The sequence below is a fragment of the Colius striatus genome, chromosome 13 (assembly GCF_028858725.1).
Source record: "Colius striatus isolate bColStr4 chromosome 13, bColStr4.1.hap1, whole genome shotgun sequence".
In the NCBI taxonomy this organism is placed as follows: Eukaryota; Metazoa; Chordata; class Aves; order Coliiformes; family Coliidae; genus Colius; species Colius striatus.
In genome coordinates, this window is record NC_084771.1 from 19,876,565 (window position 1) to 19,898,122 (window position 21,558).

The window sequence follows — 21,558 nt, forward strand, 5'->3', positions numbered from 1 at the left end:
TGTAGCATTTAGAGATGGGTGAGACCAAGCAGCCTGGCGTTGCTAGAATTTGGCCTTGACATTCCCTGTGTGATGGTAACAGATGTGTTTATACATGGGCTGCTCTGGGAGACCACAGTTGCTCACTGTGAAGTAGTTCTTTATCTTATCAGCTGTCTCTCATCTGAAGGCCATTTATGACTTAGTTGCTTATTTTTTTGCATAGGAACAGTAGACCTCTTTTCTCTCTTTCACTGGAACAAGTCAGACAAAGTGTCATTGCAGACAGTGCAGCCACAGCATTCTTAGTGCAATAGCTTTTCTGAAGACAATTGTATGAAGTATATTCTCTGTTCTCATAGCTCACAGCTGCTCTTGGTCTGGGAAGGACTAGACCATTCAGAGCTGCAAGTAGCATGTTGCAAATCAAGGGCAAATGGTGCCCCTTGGAAGAGCTGCTGTGGAGCTTTGCTTCTCAATGAGTGGCCAAAAGGCAGCTATGTTATATATTATTTCATCCCATTTAGAGGACACATTTGAGCACAGTAGAGGGAGAAAGAGGATTAGTGGTGTGATTGCAGCCACAGGCACAATATACCTGGCTCAGGGTGTCTTCTGTTCAACCCTATGGCTTTTCAGCAGGACAGCCCTCAGGTGCCTCAGGAGCATCTGCATTTCGGTGTGAGGGTTGCACGCTGACTGCACTCGCTGATGCTTTATGAGCAATGTTTGTAGGCTTGTGCAATACTGCTCCTATGTGTATTACTGCACCTTGAGGGCTTGTTCATGTGTAAAAGGGAGCACTTATATCAGCTGAGCTGCCACAGGTCTAAGCAACACCAGACTTGGGGCAGGAAGCCACAGCTCAGACCCTGGACAGGAGGTTTTATGCTGGTTTTCAGCCTATGCCTCCCCAAGAGAAAGACCACTCTATAGTTTGCTTTTTGTTTCTTCTCTGCTAGTAAAGGACATAAATCAAACATTTATGCCTCTGAGCCTTCTATTGTCTGTCCAGGTTTTGCCTATATAATGGCAATACCACTGCATGTTTTATAGTACTGACAGCAGAAGAAATCAGATGGGAGAAAGAACGGGGCTGGACCCTCCAGCATGAGCCAGTGAGAGGATTCTGTACAGGTATGGAAGTTTTGGTGCTAAGGCTTATTGGTGCTGTTAACTACACAGGTATTGGGAACTGCAGCGTGGCTGTGGGTGCCAGGACTACATCCATCATTCTCAACAATGCTACTCTCGGTTTTGACCTGCCCTACAAGAGCTGGCTTGACTAATGAAGGTATTGGGAAGCATCCACACATTGTAAAGCAAAAGGAGGTTATTTCCTTAGATTGTGACAGGATATGTGATAAAGAGCTATGGACAGAGGCAAGCAGCCTGTCCGACTTGCTGCTATTTTCATCTGGCTGTGAATAACCTTGTGGAATCAGTATTTATCTGTTCTGGGTTTTGTCATGTTTTGGGTAGGGATGTTTCCATATCTTCATTACATGGACCTATGTGCAGCTCCAGGTCTCAAAGGGGGAGATGTGTCTGGATGGTCCTACACCGACATAGGTTCTGAAATTGGGATGTTAAATACCGTTGTCATTTGTGGGTCCAGACTATCAAATTGGCAGATTAAAGTTCTTAAATTTACTCTCTTTGCATGCAACGCAGTGTCCAGCCCATGACATCTGCTTGGCCTGTGCTGAATGTTACTAATCCGTGCACATCCCAGCACAGAGGAAGATGTGCAGCATGGAGTAGGAAAGGAGCACGCTGAGAGATCAGAGCTGAGGCTGGAGTGCCCTGCAGATGGTCTAGAGATAATTCCTCTCTTTAGGCAGATGCCAGCAAGAGCACTGAGGTGGTACCACCCACCTCAGCCATTTGTGTTCAGGTTAGTTATGAAGAGCATTAACATAGTTCTGTTTTGAGCTGGAGCTGAGTTAAACCTCCCAGAAATAAAATGAAAACACAGCACAAAGGTGGCAGGTCCAACATCTGCCTTTCCAAGAAGGGCTATGTTTCGTGCCTGCTGAGTAAGCTTTTAAATTTCACCTGATAAAACTATTTGAAAGAGAGTTACTTAAAAAAACCCAAACAACTCCCTGAACAGCACCTTTCTGCACTAGAACCAGAAGAAAAAAACTTGGAGGGAATGTTATTAATTCAGGGGAGAGGTCTGTAATATACCTTCTCTCATAAATAGCTTTTAACTGCTGTGAACCTCTACATGGGGTTAGTCAAACTATTTATTTTGGAAAGCTCTGCAGAACTACACCTTCTCGAGCTTTTCCTTGCGGGTTCAGCTGTGTGCCCAGGGCCTTTGTGGCCAGTGGTGAGAGGAGGCAGGACCATCAGCACAGGTAATTCAGTTGGTTTTGGTCACACGTGTGGAGACATGCTGCAGAGCACTGAGGAACGAGGAAATGAGCATTGTCCAGGCTGCAGGCTTCCCTGGCAACGCGCCTTCCCTCCCTGCACCCCGACCCACCTACGCTCCCTGCAGCAGGAGCTCTGCTGAGAAAGGTTGGTGCTTATTTGCCTCTTCACTTTTAGGATACTGGGTTGGTGCTAGGGGAATGTGTGTCATTCTGCTGCTTGGTGCTTTGCTGAAGGGGAAGAGGGGCCGTTTTGGCCAGGTCACAAATTTCCACGTCTCAGCTGGCATGAATGGGAGCCTCCCTGCATCTCTGCTCAGCATCTGGCCCTTCTCTGTCTGTCAGCTCCAAACCATGTCCAACTGCTCTTCTCCCCAAGTGGCAATACTCTGGTGGTGCACAGTCCAAGCAGCTGACAGAGGGGGAGTGTATTTCTTCTAGTAGTATCCCTCTTAGCCTTTCTGCAGGTGGTCAGGGCGATCCTCTCCCTGGAGGACTGGCAGTGCCCCGTGGTATTGCCTGTCTCCCTGGAGCCAGCACAGCTTTTACCATCTCTCCTGGCACTGCAAAACCCATCTCATTGGAAAAAGCCTTTTTGCACCTAAACTGCTCTGGAGTTCTGTAGTAAACTAGATGTGGGGCAGAGAAGGGTGTGAGGAATGATCAAAGCTCCCTGAGTATGATCTTGGAATAAACAAACCAAACTTCCTTCCTCTGGAAGAGAAAAAATGGCTGTGACACAGCAAAGTGAGCAAGTGGAGTAGGGGAATGCAGAGCAATCCTCACTGGATTTCCTGATAACATGCTTGAGGATATCAAATGAAGCAAGCAAGTGGCAGGTCAAAACAAGACAAGGGCAGGTGCTTTTGCATTCAAAGCATAGTGAGGCTGTGGGACTGTGGGGCTTTGCATTGCAAATGCTTAAAATTAATGTGAGTTCAGAAAGTAATTAGGAAAATCTGTGAAATGCAGAGACATTGGTCCTGTGGGGAGTCCCTGTGCTGCACCTTGCAGGAAGGGGGTGTGAGAAATGCTCATGTTGTTTTTGCAGAATTAGAAGAGAAATGAAGACAAATAATTGGGTTTTTTTCTGTCATCTGTTTCTATATGGTATTAATCAGCAAACTGACTTTGTCCCTTTCTGGGTAGTGTAAATCAGTGAATTGGCCCTGGGACTGTTATCTGTTTCTGTGTAGCAACTAACATCTGTTTGTTTGAGTGTTAATTAGAGTTTAAATCTTAGGACTGGGTGGGGGAAATCTACTATAGGATACAAAAACCAGACATCCTCGGGGGAGGATTTTTAGGTGCCTGGAGAAGTTGTAAATCTTGGAGTACCTGATCAATGGAGAAACAAGGGAGGGACCTTGGGCCAGGACAGGGAATAAAAAGGCAAATGTTGTACCTGTCAGGTGTGCCTGCTAGCTAGGACACCCTCTTGCAAGAACACTTAATAAAAGTGCTTCACTGCAGTCTGACCCGAGTCTTTCGTGAGAAAGGCTGTTTTGTTTCTCACAGGGGGAATGCAGGTTGGCTCACTGTACTCTCTCTAGCCATATGCCATTAGCCCTTGTTGAAGATGAACTGCTGTGTTCCAGGCCCTTCAGTCTAGTTGTGTATGGCCTTTCCTGTCTTTTTAAACTGGACACTGCAAATGTGTTGGGAGACAAGATGCACACATCCCAGTGTGCTGTTTTGATGGAACAGGCTTCAGTTCTGCACCTGTGCTTGGGCTCTGGGTCTGACAGGCTGCACAGCAGTGTAGTGTACTGCCAGGGATCTCCAGTGACTGAGGCAGTCATTTCTTCTTGGGGAGGCAGCCCTGGGAAATCAAAAGCTATCACACTAAGAGGTGCAGACAGTTAGAAGCAAGACTTACCATGGGGCTGCTTGTCTCCACACCCAGCATTTGTCAACACAGCTGACTGGTGTAGTCAATCTCTTTGAGATATTCTCTTCCCCAGAAAAGCAGTTAGCAGGAAAAAAGTCCTTTGGACATCCCCTGTGCTCCTCTGCTCAGATTTATGGTCTTTACTGTAGCCATGACGATCCATTTAGCTCATCTGCTTTGTTGTGACAAGCAGTGGGACCAAGCAGGGCTGTCCCCCTGCACTGGGCTGTCCCCCTGCACTGGGCTGTCCCCCTGCACTGGGCTGTCCATTGTGGTGGTGCAGTGCCTGAGAGCAGCTGAGTTTGTTGTGTACAGTGTTTGTCTGTAAGCAGATGCTGCTAATCCAGACACAAACAGTTCACTCTTTGGCGACTGCTTTGTTCCTCTTGCCAGAGAGCAATGGTGAGCTAGGAAGAGTCTCCCACTGACAGGAGAGGAGTGCAGTTTTCTTTTTGCTTATCACAGTTTCTGCAAAACCAATTTACATCATCAGCCTAATAAAGGTGCTTGAACTTAAGAGGTCACAGCTGAGGGTAAAACTTGCCCCAGTGCTGCCTGATGATGCCCATCATTGCCCTACAAATCTGCAAGGCTTTTGCCTTTCCCTTCCCTGCTGTTTGCAGAGGTGATGAGGCGAGGGCTGGGCAGGACACACGGAAAGTGACCCAGTCTGTGTGAGACTCCTAGGGTCCTGCTTTCTTACAGATCAATCTGTTTAGGTGTTTGTACTGTATCATCCCCCTGCTCTCCCAGCTGTTTATTAACAAGGCTTTGAGAGGGGAGAGGATTATGTGCAGTCCAACAAAGCAGATCAAAGCTGCGAGGTGCTGCAGAAGGAGGCGGGAGGTGGTTAGGTACAAAGCAGTATGCCTGCCTGTGACATGTCACTTGATCCTTATCCTTAATCTATGGCACTTGCAGACACAAGTAAACAAATTATATGCTCTGCTTTATCACCATGTACCTGAGTGGTTCATGGTGGAGTTCTTTTTTCAAGCCTCTGCAGCCCATTAGGCTGCAAAAGCCCAGGTCACAGCAGGGACAGCCCTGTGGCCCATCCAGGGTCATTTCTTACCCTTCTGCACTCCTGTGGGCCTGGACCACCAGCTTGGCAGCTCCTGAGGCTGCCAGCAGAACTTCCAGGTGGAACAATGTTCTGGACCAGCTCCCTTTCCCACAGCCAGTGCCTTCAGTGGTTTGATTTTTAACTATCTTAAACAAAAGAAGGAGTTGGCTGTTTGGTTTCTGCTAACCTTTCCCTTCTAATGTAACTATTCCAGTAAGAGAAAACATTCTCAGGGGAAAAAAATGAAAAAGGCTATTTACAACTAAGTTTTTCTAATTGACTGCCATGCTGATGAATAAATATGAGTCTCTGCTGAAAATATTTGTGAAGTCCTTTCAGCCCACACGTCATGGGTTTGTTAAAAATAAAGTTCTAGGGAAGCAAACACTGTGAAAACTGTGTCCCCTAGATACTTCTTTGAAAATCAAATCTGTCCCAGAAATTTCTGTAAATGTCTTTGGAGAAGTAGGATTGTGCCCAGGAGCCAGAGAGTAGCTGATTGGAACCAAGCATGGAAGAGCCGTGCCAAGCTGGATGAAATGTAGGTTTAACAGTAGACATTCATCAGGGCTTTTTATTACTCTCTCAGTTTTAACTATTTGGAGTGGTTATTGACATTTTCTCAGATGATAAAGGCTTTAATTGTGGTGTGACAAGCACAGCCATACTTGCCTCAAAGAAATGTGAAGTTTCCTTCCCTCCAAATTCTTTCTCTCAAATAAATAACAGCATTTTTATGACAATATCCATTCCTTTTACAAGCCTTTTAATGTGGTATTCTGTGGTATTTCTTTGTAAGCACTGAGGTCAGATGCCTGTTCCTTCTTCTACCGTGTCATTACACCATTATGAAAAACATTTAGGAATGTATCATCCATAAAGCCATGTAAATCTGGGAAAGAGTGTCAAATGAGCAAAGTTCAGCTGGAATACTTGTGCCAGTTGAAGTAAGAGGCGCACCATGTGGAGACAGTTCAAAGAACAGTGACAAAAATGATGCAGAGCCCAGCTCTGAGGAACCTAAAGGTTACTGTGGAGGCTGAAGTGTAAAACCCTGTTAGGATGGCTGCAAATGGAGCATCCCCATGGCACACAGGACAGGCTGACATCAATCAGGGAAACCTGGGCTGGGCAATAGGAAGAAGCTGCTTGCTGCCAGTGAAGCACTGAAGTATGTGTCCCAGGAGGGCTGTGGTTGCCACCTTCAAAGGGGCAGATTAGACAGAGCAGGGGTGATGCAGGCTGTGAGGTTAGGGGATGGGTCTGATGACCTTCAGATCATTTTTGCCTTGAAAGCTGGGATTTATTAATTTTTAATAACCTGACTCCCAAGGCTGTGGCTTTGGGAGAAAAACACAAGTATGATGAAACCCACAGTCACCTGATGGGCTTGGAAAGAGTGGAAAAATCCCATCTGGTGAGGTAGAAACTGCCTACCCGGACTGGAGCAGAACTTCTGCTCCCTCAGAGGTCTGCCTCACTGCCCTCAAGTTGGCCAGGAGAGAGGGAAAGGAATAAAGTAGCAAAACAACACATGATTTACTCTTCCTCCACGCCCTGTAGCCTCTGGCCATTTTTGGTGCCTCTTGAAACAAAGTGATCTGCAGCCGTGGTGTTTGAATAGCAAATATCAGTGCAGCATAAAGCAAAGTGCACACAAATTAGCAAACGAGCAGCCTGTGGTGTTTTCTAGCACAACATGCAGCAATAACACTTGCAGGTTGCTGTTCTGTCATTTTCTGATTGCTTTACAAAGGTTATCTGTTTATCCTGGGTCTCCTTCAGGGCAGAAAGAAGTAAGGAAAGGAAGAATGGAGGTGGAAAGCAAGCAAGCAGTTTGGTAATTGAGCTGCTTGTTTTGCTTGTAGCATGCTGAGTCAGCTGTTTACCTGTTAGTAGGAAAGCTGCTAAAACAAAACACTGTCTTGGTTAGGTTGGTACTGTGTGAGGAGCTGTAGGAGGGGGAGGAAAGCAGGGCAGCTTGTTTTGGAACTTGTGCTGAAGAACAAATACAAACCCCCAATGTACACATTCGGTTGCCATATGTCGAGCTTATCACAAAAGGCATCTCGGTGTTATTTCTTTGCAGGGATGCCTGAAGTCGGTGGAGGCACACTGCCGTGCTGAAGGGAGCACATGCCAGAGGTGCTGAGCTTGCTGTGGGGAGATGAGCTTTTCGAGGCGGGGGCAAGCTCTCTCCTTGCTGTGCCGTGTCTGTTTGATTGGCGTTGGCTTCCAAGTCCCTGTGGCTGTGCCTTGAAGCAAAGCGAAGGAGCATCGTTTTGCTGAGAGAGTTTTCCTGGCAGGGGAAGGCATGCAGTGTGGAGAAACGTGCCAGCCAGGAGCCTGGAAGTGCAAGTCCAGGTGCTAAGGCAACTTCTACCCAAGCCATGGTGCTGTGAAGTTCTTCTCCGGTTGCCTCCCGCTCAGCACACGGGGCGGGCTGCACAGGGGCTGCCTGTGGCAGTCGGGGCTGGAGCCGTTCCTGTCGTGCCATCGCTTCAGCTGTCTGAGGAACAGGAAAGCATTGCAGGGAAGATGTTGGACTTGAGCTTCCTGACCGAGGAAGAGTATGAGAAGCTGATGAAGGTTCTGCAGAGAGATGCAGAGCTGAAGAAGAAGGATGGGGATCGCATCAGGTGAGGGGGTGTGCAATAACAGTAGGACATGAGCTTCCTCGGGGGGGGGTTACTTTAAGATAGGAGTGTGTGTGTGTGTATATGTGTCTGTATATGTGTGTGCAACAAGGAGAGATGCAGGGGGCAACAGTGCTGTTCCTTCTTGCTCAGAGCCTCACAGATCTTTTCACTGCTCCTGCCTCCTGCTTTCTCAGTCATCCTGCTCTCTCTGCAGGATTGCAAGGCTGGACTCTCCTTTGGAGTTAATTAGCAGCCCTCAGAGATGGCAAGGGAAATCATCCCTTTCCTGCTCTGGGGAGAAAGATGCTGATTTCCCAGCATCAGAGGTCTGAGCAGACAAGCTGCTACCTTGTTTTCCTCGGAAAACCTGTTGGGTATTTAAAAATGAGACTTTACATCCCATTTCTGCTTTGTGTCCCTCTAGTGCTCTCTGAGATGATTGTGTATGAAGAGGATTTGCCAAAGGTTTGTGGGGAGCCATGTGAGAGCCAGGAATCTCTCTCAGTTCAGCTCACTTGCCCCCAGCCATCCTGGAGCTTAGGTCTGGTTGTGGAGATTGCTTGTTGCTGCTGTCCCTTTTTAAATGCCAGCCATTAGACCATCTGGGTTGGCAGCATGCACCAGGCTCAGGAAGCTGGCACCAAACTCTCCAAGGCAAGAAACAAGTAGTTCCAGCAGTGTGAATGGCACTGTGCCAGTTTAACCCTGTTAAAGATATGAGTCTTTGATTTGCTGCTGAGCCAAAAAAAAGAGTAAGCCCCACATAGGAGGAATGCTCAAGGCTTGAAGGGGGAGTGGGTGGCTCTGCAGCAGGCTCTGGGCAGCCTACGTGCCTGGGCCTCTGCTCAGGGGTGAGAGCTAGGTGGTGGCACGCAGGCAGCTCGGGCTTGAGCTGCATGTGTCTGCCTGCTCTGACATCTCTGCATTGAAACACAGCTTCAAAAAGGCTTTCTCTCGTTTGCCTCCTTTTCTTTTTTTTTCCTTTCTCTGGAATGCACTAAAATTTGTGCTTTGCAGTGGAGGTTTGGGAAAAGGAGGGTTTGGGTTATTTTGGGCTTGTTCCACTTCTCTTGGGAAGCTGCTGCACTGAAGGCTTTCATTTGGAAGCAAAGCGAGTTCCATCTTGACCCAGGTGGTGCCTACTGCCCTTTGCTATTGTAGTAAGAGCTTTGATGCCTTTATGGACACATTTGGCTCCAGCACAACCTGCAAAATGAAGTCAATGATATTACACTGTCAACAAGGTTAAAATGTGTTCCTATATCTCCTCCGGTCCAGCACCTGGGGTTTTGCCCCCCCTTCCTGCTGAGAACTGGAGTGAGGAGGGAGTTTCCTTTTGCCCTTCAGGTCTCACAGGGACTCTGAATCGTGGTGAGCTGTGGGAGGCAGTGCCAGCTGAAAGGCTGCTAATTCAGCAAGCTGTGGCATAAAACCAAAATAACTGGAGGAGGGTTAAAAGTACAGGCTAGCAAACACAGCACTGGTGGGTTTAGGTGCCAAAAACCAGCCCTGGGTGTGCCTGAGCCAGTTACAGTAGGAGAAGCTGTGCTCAGGAAGGAGAACTAACTGAGAGTCAAAATTGGCATGGTGGGAGGAGCAGGGAGAGAAGCAGTGTCCAGGGGAGAATGCTGCAGGGACAGGTTCAGGTTGCTCCCCTAAACAACGTGATTTATTTCCGTGGTTTGCATCAGATTTGACCCAAAAGGTTTTAGAGATTAATAGACAAATAAAATGGAGAAGGGCAAGACCTGCAAACAGCCCCATTCCTTCCCAAACCCTCAGAGCTGCAAAGCAAATGGATAAATCTCCTTGCCAAGGTGACTCTGATTTGGATTTGGAAGAGATGAAGGCCTTTGTTTATGAGGTGCTGTTCTGATTTCAGGTACAGAGTAAGACAGCTCTTGTTTTAATGCTGGTTTGGCTCTTGTGATTACAGAGAATAACCTCTGGGTCTTTCATAGCATCAGACAGGTGAACTGTATGGACAGTGAACTGTATGGACAGCCGTTCCAAAAGTATCTCAGTCATAATCATGGAGAAGTTCCTGGTGTGTAACGTTGTCATTGACTTTCAGGCGGATACAAGGCTCCATCAAGGATGAAAAGAAGAAGAAGTTTGTGACAGGTGAATGGTTTTCAGAAGTGAAGGCAAAACGGTTTCAGGAAGACTTAGAGGGGCCAGATCTGCTTTGGGCATCAATTAGAAGGAAAAAGGGCAAACTAGAAAGTAAGTATATTGGTGTGCATCTTAAAAAACAAATCGATGGTCCAGAAAAAAATGGTCAAGTGTGGGGTTCTGCAGGCAATGGGAGCCTCTTGGGGACCAGCCTTTGTGTTGTGATAAGTGCATTCTCAACTAAGCCTTCAGAAAAAAAATACCTGATTATCAAAATCAGGGCCCAAAGGAAAAATTACAGTGTGGGCAGAGGACCAAGGCAAGAGCTGTTCACAGGCTACATGCAGTAAATGCCTTTTTCCCACTTCAGCTTCTTCCTTCCAAAGTGTCTGTTTGTCAAAGGGCACTGGTATCACTTCTTTAGAATCATGGAATGATTATGTGTGAGTTGTCATACAAGAAGCAAAAAGGGAAGGGGATGACACAGAGCAATTTCTGGCATAGACTGATATGTGTGGGTCAAATACACCTCCCAAATTCCTAGAGTGGTCTGATGAAACCAGACAGGGGCTGCTCTCACAGGTCCTGGTGGTAATGAGATCAGTCTGCCCAGGGAGGGGCTGCTTCTCCCTTCTCCAAGCAATTATTTGCTCACTTGAGTGGGTCCATGCCTAGCTTTTCTGTGAGAATCATTTCAAGGCACTGTGTAGTTTTCAAGGAAAAAAGGGCTTTGGGGCCAATTCGGAATGGTCCCCAGGCTGCTGTGCCAGTCAAGGGTACAGCTGGGACCATGTGCTTATTTGAAGCAGATGTGGATTGCATGTTGTTTGACACACAGGTGAACTCTCATGGTGGTGTATAAAACATCAAACCAGATTTGTCAGCTTAGAGCACAGAGGAGAAGAGATCAGCCTCGTGTGAAATAACCTGGACTGTGCTTTGAGTCCAAATGTACCCATCGTGGGGCTGGCACTTCAAAGCAGAACTGGAGATGATTCTGCTCCAGTCCCAAACATGAAGACAAGCAAGCTGACTGCAGGGAAATAGTGGGACAGGATTTGTCAGGATGGGTAATAATCACAGGTACTCAGACACAGGAGGTGAGTTACTGGCTGCTGCTGCTCTGGGGAAGCCATGGTCCTGACAGAGCTCAAAGCAAAGTCTACTACAGCTTCTAAGTACCCTATAACCTTCTGTTCTTTTGCAGGAAAGGCTGCTGTTAGATAAAGGGTTGTCTTCCACCTGTCCAAACCCCAAGTGACCCCTCCAACAGTTCAGCCCCGTTTCTGGGCCCAGCTACCCATTCCTGCTGTGGAAGCAGCAACCCCTTTATTTTGTAGGCCTTGTTGGGCAAGATCTTTCTGGAATGTTAATTACCAGGGTTTAGTGTGCCCCTCTTAGCTCCACATTACTTAGACACATCCTCAAAGCTAAATGCTGACTGGGGACTTGACTGAGAGCTTCATTTTCTTTTTGCTTTTTACTTAACCCTGACAGCTCTCATAACAGCATGGATTCATTGGAGACTCTGAGGCAGAACTGGCCCATCATATTTCACGTGAAGTTGCTTTTATCCTTGGTATTAAGGATTCATGATGTCATTAAATTTACTATTTTATCATCCCTACAGAATGCTAAAGCATATAAAACCTTTGCCAGCTCGATGGAGTTGCCTGGCCATTTCTGCAGAGCATGTTCTGCTCTTTGAGGATGTGTGTTAGTGCTTGCACTCTCTAGATGAAGAGACAGATGCCTCAGCATTCCCTTTGCAAGGGCCCAGGTCAGACAAGTGCTTTGCCATCTGCAGCCCAACAGTGGCTTGCAGTCATCTGCCTTTGGTCTTGCCAGAGGCATCAGCATCCTCAGCTTGCAGCCCATTTCAGGAAAGCAAAATTTGGATTTGGATTTAACTTTTACTCCTGTTGTTCACATATGAGGTGTGGTCTCAGGTTATCATCTGAAACAATGTCTTCATTAATATAGTAGTAATGTAACTTATTTATCTTGGTAAAGCACAGATAGAACCTGTGAGATATGACATGTGCCTCCATTGCTGCCTCTTACTTTTCCCACTGCCATTTTACAGCACTGGTTGAGGCTGAAGATTCTGCAAGTAGCATTTTCACTTTGCTGTTGCCTATTGCATGCTCAGTTCCTGCAGTGATTGCTGTGTAGATTGTCTCCCTTGACATGTGAGGGCAAGCACTTCTCTCACTGACTTGTCAGCAGGAGTATTGCATCGGTGAGAGCAGTGCTTGGCCTGTTTGGGGAACAAAGATGAGGCCTCTTCTCAAATAGTTTGGCTGTGCAGCTCACATTCAATCTGCAGCAGATGAGATAAAGGCCTTTGGTTGCCATCTTGCCACCCTTTTTTCTTCTGGAAAGATCAGAGTCATTCACCTTCTGCTGGCTTTTAAGGTGATGTAGGGGTGTGTGATCATTTAGCCAAATCAGTGTAACATGTTCATGCCTCCAGGGCTGTTAATCCTGACTTAAGTCTTTGATTACTGTCTTAGGGAGTGAAACTCTGCACAGAAAAGCGCTGCTGAGATAATTGCTGGCATGCCCTTTGCATGCCAAATGGGCTGAGGAGCGGTGCAAATTTGTGCCTGCACAGGAAAATGCCCAGTGACCTTTTCTGGAGGAGGGGTTTAACCTTCAGAAAGGAGGCCTGTGTGGATCCCTAAGGGTATTCACAGTTGGTATTGATTATAATAGAAAACACTAGTCATCAGCAGGAATACAAATCTATACCCTGTATTTAAACTACATTTTAAAGAGCAGCACAGATGGATGGATTTGGTGATAATTTCTCCTTGTGTGCAAGGGATGAGAGGTAAAGAATCGTGGAGGCCAGTCAGCCTTGATGGCACAGGTATCTGTGCTCTTCCCCAGGCACTGAGTGTCTTTGTTTGAGAGTGGTATAGCAGCTACAGTGTTAGAGCAGGCGTGGCTGTATACACATGTATATAAACATATGAATGGACAAGTTAAACTGGTCAGGCCACTACTAATTCTGCTGAAATTTGCTTCTTACTCTGTCTCATCCTAAAGTTAGCAAAGGCATTTGTTTGTCTTGATGGATTATCATGTACTAATAACCCATTTGTTTGGGGTTCTAGAAGCCAGATATAGCTCGAGCCATTTGGAAGGGTGGTGATTTGGATGGGAGGAAGCAAATTCCTGCCCCTGCCTCTGCCAGCTGGAGTGGGAAGCTCTGCCTGGGGGGGAAGTGTCAGTGAAAAGCAAATATGACACAGTGCTTTTGGAAGTGAGGTGAGAAGTTAATACAGTCTTTGGGTGTCAAGGCCTTTTCAATCATGCCAGCCACAGCAAACTCTGTGTTTGGTTCCTCTAGTTCCAGAGCAGCTACCTACTGCCACCTCCCTCCCTCAGGAAGAATGCTCCATCTTCATCTTCAGACACCCCTGTTCCCAGCGGGCTGTGTTGGTGCTGGTCCCAGCCGGCTGTTGTGTTGAGTGGCACCACACGGGCAGCATTGGTGGGACATTCACGTCCCAGCCCTGGTCTGCAGGGACATGGATATCCACAGGACTGGTCTGTTCTTGAGATTAGTGCAGTTTTCTAACCAGATAACAAGTGAGGCTGTATAATTTAACGTCACACCTGAATCCTTTGAGCCTGTCATTCTGTTATATTGTGTGATGAAATACATGCTAAAGAGATGGGGCCTTTTTGTAACAAGTAGATTTACTCTTTAAAACAGACCCATGGATAAGCATGTGCAGATCTTGCTGACCAGACTAAGCTTAGTGTTTCATCACTGCTGGAGAGTTTAATCCTTTTGGAATTGCAGTAGCAAGAAAGCCTGTTTGCCAGCAAAATATCTAATGCAACCTTACACCCGGCCAGGCTGCTGTAAAGGTTACTGTCTTCTATTGGGGTTTTTTTTCTTGAAGGTCTTTCAGACCTTAGAAGACACAGCCAAGCCTTGTGCCAGTGAAAATAACAGGGATCTCCTCATTGACTCTACTGGCCTCCTCCTTTGTTTGCTAAGATCAGATGACTTTGAGTCAAAACGGGAAATGGCCAGATTTCAATCCTGGAATGGATTAGGTTTATTGACAGCCAAGGCAGAGTCCTGGGACGGCTCCCAGTGATATGACAGTGCCTGGCATAGTTGGGCAGCTCCCCTCAGTCCCTGGGATCCATGGGGTCTGGAGATGCCTTTGCTGAATGGAGAATGTGGCAACGCTGCCCTATGTGTGGGGAAAGCCCGTCAGCCATCTCCTCCTCAATCCCCAGGGTCTGTGCTGGTGGGACTCACTCTTCCTTCCCCAAACAAAACACACCGACCATTGCAAGTTTAATTCAGTGTCCTTTCTCAGTTGCCTCTGTTATATTACAGATGAGGCCAACGAGCACATCCAAAGGGGTCTGGAAAGCAAAGCTGCCCCGAGTCCTGCCTTCCCTGAGCCCGCTGCTGCTGCTGCGGCAGAGGAGAGGTAACTGCTGCTGCTCTTGCTTCTAATGGGAATTGATGCTGCTCATTAAATTGTGGTCTTTAACTGAGTTTGCAAGGCTGTATTAAGTAATAGGTTATATAGGGATATTTAAAAAGTGCTTTTTCCAGGAATTGTCAGAATATCAATCCTCCCCTAATAACGAAGCACTAATGTGCTTATCCCAGGCAGGCCTTTTCCTGCCTGATTTGATAAGGGCTCAGGAAAATGGAAGCTGTCTCTAATGCCAGGATTTTCTGGTTAGTTTTTTCAAAGTGATTATGGTTCTGTTTGTTTAATTTTTGCCATGGAGCAACACTAACAAAATGAGCTGCCTGAGGAAACTGCTCATTTCCTACTGGTGCCAGCCAGTGTCCAGTGCTCAGCAGTCTCCATCAAGGCTTGGTGAGAGTTCACGTTGTGCTGAGTGAGCAGAAACACCCACTAAAAGCACTCCAACAAGCAAATCAGTGACCTCACTCAATATATTTGTGGACTATGGAGAAGCCATTAAAATATTGACAGGTTCATTTCTTGTTGCTCCCATCTCATTTGCATTTTTCTGTCAGCACAATGAGACTCCATTCTCACAGGTGGCAGTTGCTCCAGTTAAATATTGAATATAAGCCCTGACAACACTTCCAAACCTCTTGCAGCCGATCTTCAGGTGTTGTTTAATGAAGGATCCAATGGTCCTAATGGTTTTTGGGGGTTGATTAAAAAGCTTGCTTTGTTTTTCTTACGCAACCATAAGCACAAATTATTGCCATATGAAATCTCACCACCCTGCCTGCTGCTTTCCATCTGGAGAGCAGCCACCACTTGACACTCCCAAAGATGGTTAACAAGTAAACTGCCTGTGATGTGTGTTTCTTCCATTTATTTTCCAGGCAGTTTGTAATTAACTTCTATTCAAAGCATGAAGATTTATATCCTGCACTATGGTTTTGCCCTAACTGGTGGTGTCAAAATCGTTTTTGTAATTTCCAAATCCTCCATAAATCTGGTTGTGGCTTTGGCCTGAGCTGGGAGGTGTGGTCTGTTCCTTGCTGTGCCATAGCATGGAAATGCATCTCCCTCCTGCACAGGCTCTTCTGGCACAGCTGCTTCCTGTGGTTTTCACTGCAGAAGGGAGAGGTCTGAATAAACCTAGAAGTTGACACCGTTGTTTTTATTGAGCAAGTTGTGTACTAACTGCAGTCCTTCCTCCAAGTGCAGGTCATTTAACATGTTCCTTAGTCCTTCCAAGCAGTGATGGAGAAAATAAATGAAGGCACGAGCTCTGGACAGCCTTATGTCGGACTGTGTCAGTAGATAAAAAATGGCAAAGTGGCTGAGCAGAACTGAGATGATGTTGAAGGCTGCCTGACCACCCTACCAGGCACATCATTACCATTGATCTCCTGTCCCACAGATCCAGCACAACTGCTCTTGATACCCCAGAGGAGCACAAAATCTTACCAAAACCGAAGCCGAGGCTTCCTGTCATGTGGTCTGCATCACACCAGGTAGTACAGGCACAGCCTGTGCACTTTATCCCCCTGCTCCTTGCCCTCCTGGCAGGGGCTCCACAGGCTGCATGCCCTGCTGTCTGTGCTCTAATAAAAGACCTTTTTTTTCAATCTTGCCAGTTTATATACGCTGATAGGGTTTGTTTTCCATGCAGAGATCCAGTATACACGATGTCTCTTCCTCAGAGAGTGACACTGGAACAAGTCCATTTGTGGCTGCAACAAACAGCTTGCATTTGTCTAGAAAAGGTAAGGTTTTTGTTCAGTGGACCATTGGTGGTTTTGTGACTCAACAGCAAACACCAAGGCCCAAGATGCTTTTTTGTGTGTGTACAGATGAATAACAGAGAGTATTTCTTACCTTGGCACATAAGAACAGGCTGCCAACGTTCATATGAATTATGTCCAAGGCAGCAGGGAGCAAGAAAAAAAGAAATTGCAATGACTAAAACTTCTCCTGCCTCTCAGTACATTTTAAATTGAGTGCTTGGCTCAGAACTCCTTAACCCACACATCCGAATTACCTTCTCTTTCCTGCCTTGAATGTGTGGCGTATTTTTGGTGCATAGCAAATAGCCAGCAGGAAAGCTGTCAAGCTGAAAGTAAAGCTGCAAATGAATCCCAAACTCATAGCAACAATTTAGAGCTCAGTGGATCTTTCCATGACCTGTTGCAGGCAGAAGGGCTGGGGCTTTCAGGGCTTTCTTCAGATGGAACGGGGCTTGCTAGAGTCTCAAAATGAGGGAGAATTAGGAACATATTGGTGGTTTCTGGACCTCTCCCAGCTTCCTTTTGAGAAGCTGCAGCCCAGACCTTCCAGGGAAAGGTTATATGATGTGGTGGCACAGGCTGTAAGCATTTGTTGTTGTTGTAGGCCATGGAGTATCTCCATTGTCCACCAAGCTTTCGGAGGATGCTGTGCCTCAGCCCAGCAGTGCAGCTGAAGGAGAAGCCACTGGCACCACCACGGGGCCAAAAACTCCACCTGAAGACACTTCTGCTCCCAGCAAGATACCAGTTAAGAGGAAACCAAGCAGGCTTTTCCCTAGATTGGAACAGTCTGGGAATCACGTGGGGCCAGCAGAGAACAGCCTCACAAACAGAAGTCTGCTGGCAAGCCCCAAACCACTGGCCTCAGAGGGGGAGAGCAGCCAGGCCATGAAGCAAGGCACAAACTATACAATCTCACCAATGAGCAACAAAGAGGAGGATATCGGCCTTGACCGCGAACACTTCAAGAACTTGAAGAACTTCTGGGAGAAGGGAGCAGACTCTGGGGCTGTGGCAAAGGAGCCAGAGGACTCCAGCCGGGGGGAGGCAGATGGGAGGCACTTCAGGGTGTGCCGCTCGCTCTCGGTGCAGTCTGGGCAAGGCCAGAGCAGTGAAGGAAAACCTGGTGTCTTCACTAAAACAAGAGCCCCCTACAAGAGGACGATAACCTTGTCTTCTAGTGAGGAGGAGCCAAGCTATGTGGCACCTGCAAGGAAGGGCTCGCTTTCCATCGTTCCTAGAGCCACGTATGCTAAGAGCAAAGGCGGCCTGGTTACCAGGAGCAACTCTCTGAGTGAAAGCAATGGGAGGGTGCCAGGGCCGGAGGAAGAGAAAACAACGCAGCACTGCTCCAAGAAATCCAGATTGCCCGTGCGAGCACCTTCTGCCAAAATGGAGTCGCCTACCAGAGGAGTGTCTGGCAGCACAGTGGAGCCAGAGACGCCTACGGAGGAGTTTGTGGTGGCAGAAGAGCCCGCGCAGGCAGTGAATTCCCCGTCGAGCAGGGTGCAGATACTGATCGAGCCTGTGCTTACAGATGGTGAAAACGGTGATGAGAAAGAGGAAAGGTCTGATCTGGGCACTCGTGACAACATGGAAATAAATGGAGAGCTACCAGAGGAAAAGATTTGTGAGTCTTCAGACAAACCAGCACCCGGAGAACCAGCCAAAGGGAGGGAAGCCCTTCATGGAATGGACTCGGCTGCTCACTCAGGTACCGAGGGCTGTAACTGCACCCTGTGAAATCCTGATAGAGAGCGATCCCTAAGCCTGTTTGCTTCCTTAGCCTTCTGCATTTTGCACATTCTCTTCAGTTGTCCATGTATGTTGTGTTGCAATTCATGCAGAGTTAGCATGTGTGGAACGTGTTTAGCAGACAGCTCTGGAAACACACCTTGTGTAGCGCGGTGCGAGCGTGAGGGGGGCAGTGCTGTGTTCCCCGGCCTCTCCCCCCACCACCAGCCCTCCTGCCTCACCTGCAAACACCTCAGCTCGGGACAGCCCTCCATTTCTTTAGCACTACCTACAGCAGGTGACAGGAGCTTGCTTTATTTCACTCTCTGGGAAGACTGTGCTTTCTTCATGTGTGGGGCTGGAGGAATCCTTTGTGGTGATAGAGATAAGTCTGACATAAATAGAGGAAATAAAATGTGAAGCAGAATGTTTAATAAATATATTGGCTGTTAGGCTACCTCAATGTAGCCACTGGCTGTCAGTGCTTAAATGACATTTGGGGTGTTTTGGGGATACACAAGTGAATTTGGATATTAAACTGCAACTAGAGTGGACTGAACAAGGAGTCTGATCTTTCTGGGTTCTGACAGCGTGTTCTCAACCAGGATGGTGTCAGTAGCATCACCACTTTGTCCCCCTCTTCCTCTGGGTTTGATGCGGCTGCTACTGTGAACAAAAGTTACTGTTACAATGCGTTTTCCAAATGGGCTCTGATTGCCCACAGCAGTGCTCTCTGCCAAGCAAAGACCTAGGAGGAGAGAGCTTCTTATCACCATTTTCCAAATGTCCTGTGCTCATGCAGCTGGGTAAGACCTGTTCAAGAGGATTTTCCATAGACTCACCTGATTTTCATTTTTAACTCTGTCATTTCTTGGCTTATTTCTTCCCTCATGTAACACTTCTGTGACAGTCCTGGGTTGCAGTTCAGATAAATGCAAACATTTCCTTTACATACCAGATCATTCTTATGTTTCTGGGGTTTTGCCTTATTATTGTATTCATTTCAGGATGGTATTAGCAGATGGCTGTGTTTCAGTGGAAGCTCTTTGCAAGTGCTGGTGTGTTCTAGGGACTGAGTTAATCCAGTGTTTACATTTCCCATCACAGTGTGAAGAGTTTTTCTGAGGGAGAGACAGTAAAGCACACTGAGCCCTGTGTAATATGACTGCAATGTGCTCAGAGAAGAGTGGACAAACCAGGAGACACACACACACACACACACACACACGGAGGTGCTTGTTGACACACTGCCTGCTTGTGTTTGTTTATTGACCGTGTTGGTTTGGCTTTTCGTGTATTCCAGAGGAAGATGGGGATCGTTCTGCTGCTGCTCAGGCACTGGCCCGAGCAAATAGCATTAATCTTGCAAAGAGCATGGTGAACATTTACACAACCACAGAGAGTGAGTAACGTCTTCCTTTCTCCTTTTTGTTTTACATGCACTGAAGGTAATACATTGTGCTTGAGCTCTGCATCTCTGGTGCTTCTGTGCCTGTAGCAGGCAAGGAAAATGACATACTGTTTCATCATTAAATTAAAGAGCTTGTAGTGCCTAAAATTGAATGCAGAGCCAGGAACCTGCAGCTAGATTGATGGCATGTTACGTAGTGTCTTCAGCAAAGGACACAAGGGCTTCAAAGGTTTGGCAAGAAGCTCCTACCCATCTCTCCTGTTCCCCTCCCTGAGTACTGTGCGAGCTGCGTGGCAGCCTGTGCAGGGGGCTAATCACAGTGCTAGTCCTCGGGTCCAGTGTGCAAGTCAGACCACACACTCCCATCACACAGGAGAAGGCAGCCAAAAAGCAGCAGCAAACCTGAAGGAGCCTCTGTGTGAGAAACCTCTCTATACCACCAAGAAGGCCAAGAAAGCCAGTAATAGTCCCCAAAGGGTGAAAACTGGCAAGCCCAAGAGACAGCTCAGAGCTTGCCTAAAAGTAATAAGGCTAAGGCTGCCAGGACTGAAGTGAGAAGGCTGGGAAGGCAATGCCTGAGGAAGGGTAAAGTTGCTTAGAGGAAGTGGTGGAACTCATTTAAACTCAACCCTTGGTTACAGGCAGGAGGAGAGTCCCCTTTGGAGCTGTGTCAAAGGCAGACTGTGGGCAGGGCATGCTGCATCACCCTGGGACTCTGCCCACCCTGTCGGGTAGCCTCATGCCAAGTGCTTGCCCTGTGTTTGGTGGAGCAGCATGTCACCTGGCATTATGGCCCAAGGCTCCAGGTCCTACATGTGTTGCTGTTCAGTCAGGTAGTTTTTGCACAGATTACCAAGATTTTATCCTCCCTTTGTTAGGCCTTATTTAGAATCACAAACTTCATCCTTGGAAACCCTCCTCTACAGAGTAACACTTGCTTGTTTGCAGTGTAACAAGTGGTCTGTGAAGAGGGACGGATTCCGTGGCTTTGCTCTTGGTTGGAAATAAAAAAGTGTACATCAAATGAATGGTAACTCAGACAAAAGGGAAATGCTGAAGAAGCCCTGGGGCATTTTGAGCACTGAAGAATGTATTGGCATGACTAGCACACTAAACAAGTGTGTCCGTGTGCATGCATGTTTATGCACATGTGTCTTCTGAAAACAAGTTCTTCTTATGGAGAAAAGATAAAGATACAACAAATAGGTTTTAATTAAACACTTAAGCAGTCCAGTAACCATCTTTCTAAGTCGATATGAAGCTTTCTGACTGTTTTCTTTTAGATACCTGGCTATTGTCTTCCTCTAGCAGAGTATTTCAGAGGTATATGCAATGGTGAAATTGTAGGTATCAATATTTTACAGCTCTTGTACAGGGCAATGTGCTGTGAGATGAAAACATGAGCCTGTTTGGCATCTTTGACAAGGAGGCAGATCAGCATGGTTTTAGTCTAAACTACATCTACACAAAGAAAGTGGTGCAAACTAGATTCACATCCTTGGGCTAGTTAAGAGAATGGAATTGGCCACTGGAGGGAGGTTGCACACTCCTACACTTTAAGACGTTAGCTAGCAAGTTTTGTCTGAGGGAGGGACGGTCAACTGCAGTGGTAGATGACAGAGATGGGGCAAGTAAGTGGTACTCAGTTGCCCCCCACAAGCTTTTCCTCCTTCCTTGTGCCTTTAAACAAAAATGTGACTGTCTTCTATTTTCCCGACTGTGACAAGACATCTCGATGCCTTTTCTGTTTGTACCTACAGCATACAATAAACCTCACTTGATACCCCAGCAGTTTCTTGAGCCCGAAAGAGTCAAAGAGCTGAGCAGATCCTCTCCTCTCCTGTTGTCTGAGGTAGGCTAGATGCCAGAAATAGCTGGACTAATGTTCACAGCATCCCCTGGATGGCAGTCGGCTTCGTGAGCGTTTCTCCCAGACCAACAGTACTCGAGCACCACAGCATGCCTTGGTCATGTCAGCAATAAATGAGAAAAGCCCCCACTAATCCTGCCCAACCCTTCTATCCTGGAGGAGTTTTAGTCTTTGTCTCAAACCCCACTTTTCCCAAGAGCCCAGGCAGTTGCATGCAGCTCTGTTTGG

General features: G+C 47.0%; 1 protein-coding gene across 5 annotated transcripts in view; it reads left to right on the forward strand.

Annotated features, from left to right (window-relative positions):
• LOC104563402 (synaptotagmin-like protein 4) overlaps positions 1-21,558 on the forward strand; it is a 75,524-nt gene that overhangs the window by 43,962 nt on the left and 10,004 nt on the right. For 2 of the 5 annotated variants that reach the window (XM_062006273.1, XM_062006274.1), the window contains exons 2-10: positions 7,407-7,462; positions 7,624-7,956; positions 10,031-10,182; positions 14,441-14,537; positions 15,949-16,042; positions 16,201-16,294; positions 16,920-18,029; positions 19,353-19,451; positions 21,221-21,312. In XM_062006273.1, the coding sequence (XP_061862257.1) occupies positions 7,856-7,956; positions 10,031-10,182; positions 14,441-14,537; positions 15,949-16,042; positions 16,201-16,294; positions 16,920-18,029; positions 19,353-19,451; positions 21,221-21,312 (1,839 nt within the window). In that variant the 5' untranslated portion in view covers positions 7,407-7,462; positions 7,624-7,855. Of the gene's footprint in view, positions 1-2,491; positions 2,509-7,406; positions 7,957-10,030; positions 10,183-14,440; positions 14,538-15,948; positions 16,043-16,200; positions 16,295-16,919; positions 18,030-19,352; positions 19,452-21,220; positions 21,313-21,558 lie in introns of those variants that run through there. The other 3 variants (XM_062006271.1, XM_062006272.1, XM_062006275.1) reach the window with 2 other exon arrangements.